Source organism: Drosophila willistoni (assembly GCF_018902025.1).
Source record: "Drosophila willistoni isolate 14030-0811.24 chromosome XR unlocalized genomic scaffold, UCI_dwil_1.1 Seg144, whole genome shotgun sequence".
In the NCBI taxonomy this organism is placed as follows: Eukaryota; Metazoa; Arthropoda; class Insecta; order Diptera; family Drosophilidae; genus Drosophila; species Drosophila willistoni.
In genome coordinates, this window is record NW_025814057.1 from 10,684,203 (window position 1) to 10,695,469 (window position 11,267).

The 11,267-nt window shown below is 39.3% G+C and overlaps 1 protein-coding gene across 2 annotated transcripts; it reads left to right on the top strand.

Annotated features, from left to right (window-relative positions):
* The first annotated feature begins 4,451 nt into the window (after positions 1–4,451).
* On the top strand, positions 4,452–10,339 carry LOC6639327 (speract receptor). 2 transcript variants are annotated; one of them, XM_023181712.2, is made up of 14 exons: positions 4,452–4,949; positions 5,022–5,331; positions 5,391–5,641; positions 5,721–5,792; positions 5,867–6,012; positions 6,092–6,251; positions 6,556–6,646; positions 6,735–6,922; positions 7,705–7,923; positions 7,990–8,094; positions 8,162–8,233; positions 8,376–8,550; positions 8,622–9,942; positions 10,017–10,339. In XM_023181712.2, the coding sequence occupies exons 1-14, from the start codon at positions 4,521–4,523 to the stop codon at positions 10,210–10,212; spliced, it is 3,735 nt and encodes a 1,244-aa protein (XP_023037480.1). In that variant the 5' UTR covers positions 4,452–4,520; the 3' UTR covers positions 10,213–10,339. The 2 variants fall into 2 exon arrangements, with proteins under 2 accessions (XP_023037480.1, XP_002061649.1); XM_002061613.4 differs by having other exon boundaries at positions 7,744–7,923.
* Positions 10,340–11,267: the final 928 nt, after the last annotated feature.

Consider the following 11,267-nt stretch of genomic DNA (forward strand, 5'->3'; position numbering starts at 1 on the left):
GTTTTTCAGGCGTTTCTATAAGAGACGAATTTGGGTTTGGTTTCCATGCCAAACACTTTTCACGGATGACTAAGTTTTCATCGGTTTATCAGAGGAAATTCCAAAGACTTGCCTCTTTGAATTTGTCTTAAAGCACATCAATAGGGAAACAAATCCATCTTTAATTTATTTTCTGATGAAATTCACAATTTTAATAAAAATTATCTTAAGAAACCTTCTATGCCGATCTGAAAAACGACTAAAAATGTTTTTATTCGTTACTAATTTCAACACCCATTATATCTATTAAAATGATCTGCCAATGATTGTTAGAACAGGACAAGTATTCTTAGAGATGCCTTGGCTAAAGAATATATTCCATTCGATCTAAGACTACTTTTCCTGGTAGTGTATAATAATTTTAGCAAATTTCTTAAATCCATACACTCTTTCGTAATATTCCTTTAATCCAGCTCTGAAGTCTTATATGTATTGCTTGTTATTTAAAAGGCATAATCAAATTTAATGAAAAAAGTTATACAAAAACTTGCAAAAATTACTCTCGAAGGTCCTCCAGATGAACCTAAATGTTCATAATGTTTGATTAGGCACTTTTTTTTTTGGGCTATCACAACGTTTGTTTACCTATTCTAATGACGCAGAGTGTCGCAACTGCTGCTGTTGTTGATGTTGGCTATTTCAGCTGTGTGACATCAATGTGATTTAGCAAAAACAATGACAAGGACAGCTGTGTAGGACCCTCTGGTAAATGTGGTTAAATCTCATCCACTAGGAAATTAAGCTATGCCCGTATGCCCCAGTGTCACGTGCTTGATTAGCAGGAGGACTTCTTTCTTTTTTTTGGTTTTTTTTTTTTTTTTGTGAAATGTTTGGTTTAACCCAGAACCATCATATTCATAACTTGTGTTTTTAGGCATTCAGGCAAACTGGAGCGTAAACCTAAGTAAGTGATGAAGAACTTTTGCGTCCTTCATTTGGGAGCTTCGTTTTTTGTTTTTGCAAAAATATGTATGTATGTTGCCATAGCACTTGCTCCTTCTTCTTAGTTTACGATGCGGATAAATCGTTTGCGAAATTGTTGTGTCAAGTGCAGGCGTTTTAGCGTTGGGTGTTTGCTGTTTGGTGTTGTAACAACAATTAACCAAAAGATCCAAAAAAGAAACTCTTCTTAGCAGCTCAATGGGCACGTCACGAGCTTACGCTAGATTTATGGCCAAAAAAGAAGCGTTATTAAATGCGCGCGATGCCAACGGCGGCCCATTTATAACCGAAGAACAAGAAAAAGTCAAGAGAAAGGGGCACAGCAAGAGAAAAGAGTAGGACAGAAGGGCTGTGGAGAGGAGGGGGAAGACGTTAAGGGCACTTGTATTAGCATAAACAGGCAGCACAACGTTCCAGCACGCATCATCCTCTGCATATAATAGATGTGTAATAAGCCAAGTGAGAGAATCCATAGCGGAGCCAATCATCAGTGGGTTGCCAATAACAGGGGACAGATGGAAGGGCCAGTCATAGATAGATAGATAGATGGATGAATGAACGGATGGACGGATGTTAAGATGGGGGATGGGCTTGGGTTAAAGTCAATATGCCATGCGTGCAAACTTTCAAGTGACTTAGCAACTGAGTCAATATAATAAATTACTGTGATAGCTTCCCTTGGTAGCTCGTTGTCTGACTGGCTGGCTTCTGCTGCAACTTTCAAACAACCAAATATCATGCGTTAGGGGCTTGAGAAAGAAGCAATCAGCGAACCAAAAGGGAAAGTCAGACAAAAGACAAACAAAGACATTTCTTGTATGTGGAAGGAGATGTGCGTGTCTGTATCTAAGTGTGTGTGTGTGTGTGTGATGGGATAGCATAAAGGTGGCTGGGTTGGGGGGAAGTGGACTATCAGTAACTGCCATGCAGCTGCCGAATGAAAATCATACTTGATGCTTGGCAATTTCTCATAAAAATTTCATTACATTGTTTGGATTTTTGTCTTGGCTCCGCATGGATTGCGTTTTTGTCTTGGTTATCAGGCAATATGAATTTTTTCTACTTCGTCCCCATTCCAAGTCATCCATTCACACCAAATGAGGGAAATCAATTAGAGCTTTAAAAATTTACCCTAGCTTCGGTATCTCTCTGTCTCTCTCACGCACTCTTTCCTTCTCACTCTCCCTGTCTCATTATTTTTCATATACTTATACAATTTAAGTTAAATGAAACGGCTGAAAAGTATGCTACATTAGTTTGTTTTTTTTTTTTATGGCAAATGTGTCGACGCATAAATCACAAGCAGGAACAGAAGTCTTGCACGAATTGCCGTGCGTATGTGTGTGTGCCATGCGTGTGTGTGTATGCCGTGCGTGTGTGTGTATTGCTACTAAAACCCAAAGTAAACAGTAGATACACAGTGGCCATCCGACCGTTACGCTGATGCACTAATTAAACAAAAAATGTTACATTTTCATGCGCTCCCAGCCATTTAAGAACCATTTGAATTCAATTTAACACAATTTTTGATTTTTTCTCTCGATCAAACTATATTTAATTCTCAAATAACTAGAAACGAAAAAAACTAACAACAAAATGCAAATATTTCAAATTGAAAAATCATTTACATTTCAGCGCACAATTCAAATGGAAAATTAAAAGTCACAAAGATGATTTTCCTTTTACCACTAGATAATGAAAATGAAACTTTTCCAATTGTATAGTTTTGCTGCAAAAAAAATCCTTGAATATGAATCGAATTGAATTGCATTGTTAATGGGCAAAACTCTTTTTATTAGAAAAATCTTCAATTCAATTTATATTTGTTTTTTTCGTATAGTTGGACAGAGGAAAAAATTGCAGCTTATCTGACAACACGGCAGCTGAAAGAGTTTCAAATTGTATTCTTTTCCTTTGAATCTGTTTCAACATTGATGCCTATAGCAAATTTTATTGTTACACCACATGTTAGGTCTAGTTGTTTCCCCAAAAGAATGAGTTGTTTGCATTTGCATAACGAACAGAAAATGGCTGGCGGATAGAAATGGATTTTACGTATTTTTTTGTGTTTGCTTGAAAGTTTAAGGATTTTTGAGATTGTTAAAATAATTTCAGGGGCTTAAAAATGGGTTATCTTTTAATGCAGGTTCAAATAATGAAGTACAAATTTGATAATAATTGATTAAATTATTAACTAGGACTCAATAATGGATCTAGGCGGACTAAGCCAGGTTTAGTTTAATCTTTCGTTTTATTAGACAGTATTTTTGTCAATATCTAACCAATTTTAAAAAAGTTATATCTCCATCAAATCGAAATTTAGTGTATTTTAAAATTGCATCAAAAACTATATTTGAAGAAATTAATTTCGAGCCGATTAAAAAAAAACCAAGATTTATGTCGAAAATTGGCAAAAAATGTTGTTCTCTAGAGTTTAATGCAGATTGAAAGAAAATAATCAAGCTTTAAACTAAACACATGAATTTTTCAAGTACTCAAAAAATTGACTAAATTAGAGCTTCATGAAATTGGCGTTTATTGGAATACTTTCCGTATTATTGATATTTTTTGTCTAGCTTGAAAAAGATAACTTGATAATTAACTTTATAATTAAAACTGAAACTTCAAAGAATTAAAATGATATATACCGTTTGAAAATAGTTTGAAATTTTGAAAAATTACAGATTCGCAAAGTGAAAAGTTTTTGAGAATTTTTTAAAGTTATTTTCGGTCAATTTACCCATTATACTCAGACAGTATTTTGGTAAATGAATGAATATTGAATCAACTTTTTAGTGATCAAAAAACTTTTAACAACACTCAGAAATCTTGAGGCCTGATCTGCGAATGTAAAATTTCAGTATTTTTGTTAAACGCCCCTAAAAAGAACTCCTAAATTGTCCATTTAAATAAATTTAGTTTTGTTATTGCTTTCGACGGTTTAAATATACGCATATATAGCTAATGTAATTTAATTTCTACTAGAAGTTTAGTTTTTAAACTCAATTGTGAACAAGTGAAAAGAAAATGCACACCAATGGAACATTAATTAGAAAAAAAAACTCAAATCAAGTGTTTTCTAATTTATTTTCTGTTGGAATTAGTTGAATTTTTGTTATTTATTTTTATTGAAACCACCGTGCAACATTTTGATTACAGTCCTTTCAACGCGTAAACCAGAGGCTTGGACCATACAAGTAAAGTCGAGAAAGTAATTAACAACGCCCACAATAACAACAAAGAAAACAGTAGCAAGAACAACAAGAACAACAAGAACCATAACATCTCGAGTGGTACAAAAATGCAAAATCAACAAAAATGTTGCATTCCCATAAAGAAAGAACATCTGCTACCACGACACCAGAATCAGTATCAGAGCCAAAGTCTGCCCTCCGTCAATTCCATTTAAATTAATAGTCCTGGCAAAAGCAAAGAAGAAAAAAACAGAGAGAGAGAGAGAGAGAGAAAGAGAGAAAAGTAAAACAAAAGTAAAAGCAACAAGAAAACGAGAAAATCAGTTCTTTGGCACTTAATCCTCAATGTTGAGAACCTTATTCGCTGCTGGTCGTACTGCTGCTGCTGCTTCAAGTCAACGTTACTCTAGACTTTTATTACTCCTGCTCCAGTTGTGTCTTCAGCTGAATTCACCCACCCATGGCGAAGTCTTCACATTGGGCTATCTCACCGGCTCGCAACGTCGTCCAGGTAATCTGGACTATCAACGTCCAGGCATTACCATATCAGGCGCCATATCCCTAGCTGTGGATCAGGTGAACGCTGGCAAATTGCACAAATTGGGTCATTCACTGGAATTCGTGGTCGCCGAGACATTTGGTGATGAAGTGGCCAGCATACGACAGACAGCAGCTCTCTGGACACAGCAGGTGTCGGTTTATATTGGACCGCAGGAGACCTGTGTCCATGAGGGACGAATGGCAGCTGCTTTTAATCTGCCTATGATTTCCTATGTAAGTTGCATACTTCAATTCCTTCGGTCTGACAATGAGATAGTTGCAATCGCCTCTTTCTTCTTCGATTAGTATTGTACGCATCGTGATCCATCGAATAAGGCGGATTTTCCCACCTTTGCCCGTACACGTCCGCCCGATACACAGATCTCGAAATCCGTTGTAGCTCTTCTTTTGGCCTTCAATTGGACACAAGTTAGTTTCCTCTATCTGGATGATGTTAGCAGTCAATATCAGCCAGTGGCAGAGACCATATTAAACACTCTAACATTTGCTGGGGTCACCATTAGGGATATTCGTACATGGAATACCATTTATCATCATGGCTTTATGGCGAATCCTTTTGACTTGCTGGTGGAACAAACCTATGTGAATACAAGGAGTGAGTTATAAGAAAAAAATCTTTGATTGTTAACATTTCGATTTGATTTCATTTCACAGTCTACCTCATTTTGGGTCACTACTATGAGCATGTGGGACTTATGGTCAGCTTACAGAGACGTGGACTTTTAACTAATGGCGATTATTTTGTCGTTGGCATTGATATTGAGCAATATGAGCCAGCCAAACCAGAGAAATATCTACGTGGCCTATTGCTAGAGAAAGTTGAACCATTAGCTGTTCAAGCTTTTCAGTCATATTTGGGTATTGTGCCCACAGCGCCAGTTTCCTTTGCCACATTTGCCAATGAGGTGGGGGTCTTTGGCTCAGTTTGATTGATGGGCCCTAGCTCTCTCATAATTGTCACTCATCGCTCGTTTTTCGTTTTAGGTTAACAAATACATGGAACGACCACCATTCAATTTTCCCAATCCTCTGGGCCTTTTTGGTGGTGCCAAGCAGGTTTGAAGCTTTCTAATCTCTAATCATTTTTAGCATTTCCTTTTGAAATAGCAAATCACCCATTTGATTTGCAGATAAGCGCCGAAGCAGCCTATCTCTATGATGCTGTGCATCTCTATGCCAATGCCCTAATAGAGGTCCTAGAGTCTGGCGGTAGACCCAAAAATGGCAGCGCCATTGTGTCGGCCATCAAGGGCTCACGATATCTCAGTGCCATGGGGTGAGTTAGTGCGAATCTTGAATAAAACGATGGCCTAAGACCCACTTTTGTACCACTCCCTTCCACCCGTTCCACACAGTTATCATGTGTATATCGATGAGAATGGCGATGCAGCTGGCAACTATACAGTCTTGGCGAGGGGTAAAGTACGCAATAGCCGGAATCAGACGGTGATGGGTCTCTTACCCGTTGGTACATTCAGTCACAAAGGCTCCAGCAATATAAGCGAATCGCTGCCTGTAAGTAATACCCTCTGACTCTTTCTCTATCTCTCACTCTCTCTCCATATATATACCGCCATTCGTCGCCTTTTCTCTCACATTTTCTTTGTCTAATCTTAACCGTTTTTGCATCGTTTCACTTGCTTGCCTCTCATACAGCAGCAGGTAAGCGCTTTTGTGTACTATTAGACCAACATAAATACATCACTTCAGTTTGTCCCCTTTTTCTGCAACTTGCTCTTACTTTTTCTGCGTTTGCTTTTTATGGTTTATTTTTTTTTTTGTTGTGTTGTCTATATAATCCTTTGGTCTTTTCCCGCAGGATCTCAATTTGTATAGTCCCATAGAGTGGGTGAGTGGCCAACGTCCGGCAGCTGAACCGCGATGTGGTTTCGGTGGCGAGAAGTGTGTCAGTAAGTGTTGTGGCATAAAGAGGGAGACAACTTTCCAGTCAAAATGTCAGCTCAATTAATTCTACTTCCTAACTATCTATTGCGGCAGACTACACTGGCGAAATCTCTGCAGGAATAGCGGGTGGAGCTCTTCTGCTGTTGGGTTTGGTTTCGTTGGTCTTATATCGCAACTGGCGCTACGAACAGGAGCTGGACAGTCTCCTCTGGAAGATAGACTTTCGCGAGGTGCAGATGCACGAGAACGAACGGGAGCAACAGAGTCAGAAGCAGACGCGTGTAAGTCCATGTCCACATTCATTTTCGCGTTCACGTCCACGTTCATGTCCATGTCATGACCGCCTACAAAGTTAAAATGACTGTATTTAAGTTAATGATGCGTCTGAGAACGGGCAACTCGGAATTGCATCCGGCAGCAGACTGACTGACGTCTGTCAGCCACAAGAGAAATGCTTTAGCTAAAAGGGTATTATATGTTCTAAATATATACATACACATATAAGTACTACTACTGATGACTAGGACTTTGTCATGATGTAAACAATGCAGTGTCATGTAACCAAAGAAGATGCTGTACGGCTAATACCCTTAGAAAACTGTGAGTAAATGTGTGTGTGAGTACGTGGAATGGGAGTATATGATGGTTGAAGCTCTACTCCATTTGGCTTACAACATAAACGTATTGTACTTTACTATGAGAGCTTCGCTTTAACCTCAAACAATTAAGGATATCTCTACATACATTGACTTGTAGCAGTGGCTCATCTAGACAGGGATGAAATAGAGTTATAGAGATGAGATGAGCACCCCTTTTCAACGCCTATGTCCTTTTTTTTCCCTGTTTGGATCAATCGATTTCTTAGATCTTCTTTTGAATCTGTTAGCCATATCATTCTTATAGGGTTAAAGAAAATTTCGGCTTTGGTTTTCAGCTTGTTTCATTCTCTGAAGCTTTGCATAATTTTGCTCTCACTGTATAGAACGATTTTAAAGTAGTTAATCTATGTCTAAGTTGCAAAGTCGTATCTTGTCTCTGGCCTCTTGCATGTCTGGCAACACAGTATTTCTTAAATCAAATGCCGCGTCGTCTTCCTTCGCAGTCCACTCATCCGCTGATACGGACCAGTCAGGTTAGCTTAAGTTCCAATCCGGATGCCGATTTTCGTTATACAACCATATTCACACCGATCGGCCTATACAAGGGACAGCTCTATGCTATTAAGAAAGTGCGAAAGAAGAGTGTGGATATCACACGCGAAATGAAAAAGGAACTCAAGTTGGTAAGTCCAGAAAATGGGGAAGGATACTTGGAAGGATTTTGTCATTCAGATGTGTGTTATTTGCAGCTTCGAGATGCTCGTCATGATAATATTTGCGCATTTATCGGAGCCTGCACAGATCCACCCAATATTTGCATTATCAGTGAATATTGCACTCGTGGCAGTCTTAAGGTTAGTCTCTAATTGATGTCTTTAAACAAACACACAAGACACACAAATACATTTTTACTGTTCACAGGACATACTGGAGAATGAAGACGTCAAGCTGGACAATATGTTCATTGCCTCCATGGTGGCGGACATTATACGCGTGAGTGCTCGCTCCTGTTTTCAGTTGTGTTTCATTGTAACATTATACTAATGGCAAATCGACTAACCACTCACACTCTCTCTCTCTCTCTCTCTCTCTCTCTCTCCCCCCAACTTCATTTCATTTACTTTACTTTCCGCAGGGCGTCATCTATTTGCACGAATCGCCCATTCGCTTCCATGGCTCGCTGTGCACATCCAATTGCCTGGTGGACTCACGTTGGGTGGTCAAGCTAACAGACTTCGGGCTATTTGCGTTCAAACAGGGCATTGAGGATAGTTCCACGGACATGCAGCACATGTCGGCCAAGTGTTTGAGTAAGTAACGAATCAAACTGCTTCCTCCCCACATCCCATTCACCATCCCCTAATGGCATGTCGTCTTGTAGAGTTATTATACCGAGCACCGGAACTCCTCAGGCAGGGTCCATCTTCCCTAGTCATGGGCACTCAGCGTGGTGATGCCTATTCCTTTGCCATTATACTGTACGAGATGCATGTGCGTCGTGGACCCTTCGGCGAGACGGGTCTGACGCCCATGCAGTGTCTGCAAAAGGTGCTCACGCCGCAGGATCCACTGCATCCGTATAGGCCATCGCTGCAGCCGCTGGAGACGGCATTCGATTGTGTCAGCGAGTGCTTGAGAGAATGCTGGGTAGAGAGATCCGAAGATCGTCCCGATTTCAAAACAATTAGGGCCAAGCTACGTCCTCTCAGGAAGGGCATGAGACCAAATATCTTTGACAATATGATGGCCATGATGGAGAAGTATGCCAATAATCTGGAGGCGCTTGTTGACGATCGCACGGACCAGTTGCAGGAGGAGAAGAAGAAGACTGACGCCCTATTGCACGAAATGCTGCCACGTTGTGTGGCCGATCAATTGAAAAAGGGCCACAAAGTCGATCCCGAGCACTACGAACAGGTTAGCATCTATTTCAGTGACATTGTGGGATTCACGGCCATGTCGGCGGAAAGTTCCCCCCTGCAAGTGGTGGACTTTCTCAACGATCTCTACACCTGCTTCGATTCGATCATTGGCCACTACGATGTCTACAAAGTGGAGACCATTGGCGATGCCTACATGGTGGTCTCTGGCCTGCCCCTTCGGAATGGTGATCTTCACGCTGCCGAGATAGCAACCATGTCCTTGCATTTACTCAGCGCCGTCTCCGAGTTTAAAATCCGTCACAGGCCCACCAATCGTTTGCTCCTTCGCATTGGCATCCACACGGGCCCCGTCTGCGCTGGTGTTGTGGGTCTCAAAATGCCACGTTACTGTCTCTTTGGCGACACTGTGAACACCGCCTCGCGCATGGAGTCGAGCGGTGTGCCCCTGAAAATCCATTGCAGCTGGCAGTGTCGTCAACTGCTGGAACGTCTTGGAGGCTATCATTGCCAGGAACGTGGCATTATCTCCATGAAAGGCAAGGGCGAGCAACGTACCTACTGGCTGCTGGGTGAAGATGAAGAGGCTCGAGTTCGCCGTACCTATGAACGTTCCCAGCGCCGGGGCTCGCGAGCTCTCAATAAATTCATTCAGGGCACCATCAAGCAACAGGAGACAACCACCAGCGAGTACGGGATACGCTCATCATTGAAGCAAAAGACCTTGCCACGCAATTCCCTGACACGCTCCTCGAGTCTCGAATCGCCAAAGAAATTGCGCTTTGCCGCCGGCAGTCTACTCGAACATCATCGCTATCATAGGTAAGAGGAATCAACCCATCATCATCATCGTCGTCGTCAACACCATTAATTATTAATCAATGTCATCATTGCAGTGATGAGGCACTCCTCGAAGTGGATTCCTATACGGGATTGCGTCGCTCATCGGGTGGATCGAATCACTCACGCTATGAGGAGACGACATTATCCTGCCAAAGTATTGAAATACTTGGAACTCTGCCAGCCAAAAGGCGTCCATCTTCCTATCCCACTGCCAATACGCCGCTATTAATGAATCACATGGAGGTCTAACTTCAAAGGAGGACTGCCAAAAACAACAAAAAAAAAGAAGGAAAAAACAAAAATTATTAAATACTAAATAGCTAAATCAATTACAGGAATCATAGTAGAATTTGTTTGTTTTTCTCGTTGTGGAAAATTCTATGTCGCTTCTAGTGTATGCTATATACATATATATATATATAAAAAGAAAAATTATTGTGAGAGTGATTATAAATCTAGTCGTTGTTTAAACTAAACAAAAATCGTATAAACAATATTTATGTAATAGTAAACCAAAAACAAAACAAAAAACGTAAATTAACCATGCGATCCATTTATTTTTGTAGTTTTATTTAGCCAATTTGGTTGGGTTTTCTTTTTTTATTTTATTTTCTTTTTTTTTTATTGCTGTCTTCAAGACAGATAATAATTGTATTATAATTTTCAAACTTAACGATTCTCATATATATATATATATATATACATATTATATGTATATGTATATATATATACATAACATTAGTTTAAAACCGATTTGTGCATTTGTTTGTGTGTCTTCACTTTAATTTTTGTTTCTTGTTTTTTGTTTTGCTTGTTTCTCTAGTTAATTTCATACATAAGTAGGTATATAAATATTTGATTCTTTTCCAGCTTGCAAAAATTTTCAAATTTCAAATTTTGTTTTTTGTTGTTTTGTTTTGTTTTGTTTTTGTTATACAATTTCAATTGAGTTTAAGCCACAAGCTTTAAAGCACACATTAATTTCGAAAAATCTTCCATATATTGCTTGTGTGTGATTTGTGTTTTGTTTTTGTTTTGTTTTTTTTAAGGGATTTCTGTGGGTTTTGACTAATAAACTTTGTTCATATAATGCAACAATTCTAAATAACAATCTCCAATCTCAATATATATATATATGTATATATATATTTGTGTATATATAGGTATGTATGTATAATCATACATATGCCATCATATTGGTGTATATCAACTAGGTATTATGAATGTATATAACGCTTTGGTTTCAAAATATTCGGTTTATCAACAACAATTCATCTACAAGATTATAATCATAATTTAACCAT

Bases quoted from the DNA above. Each gene is read 5' to 3' on its own strand.
- LOC6639327 (XM_023181712.2), top strand. From the start codon at position 4,521: ATGTTGAGAACCTTATTCGCTGCTGGTCGTACTGCTGCTGCTGCTTCA. The intron at 6,252-6,555 runs GTAAGTAATACC...CTTTTCCCGCAG, and splicing joins ATATAAGCGAATCGCTGCCT to GATCTCAATTTGTATAGTCC. The intron at 9,943-10,016 runs GTAAGAGGAATC...TCATCATTGCAG, and splicing joins GAACATCATCGCTATCATAG to TGATGAGGCACTCCTCGAAG.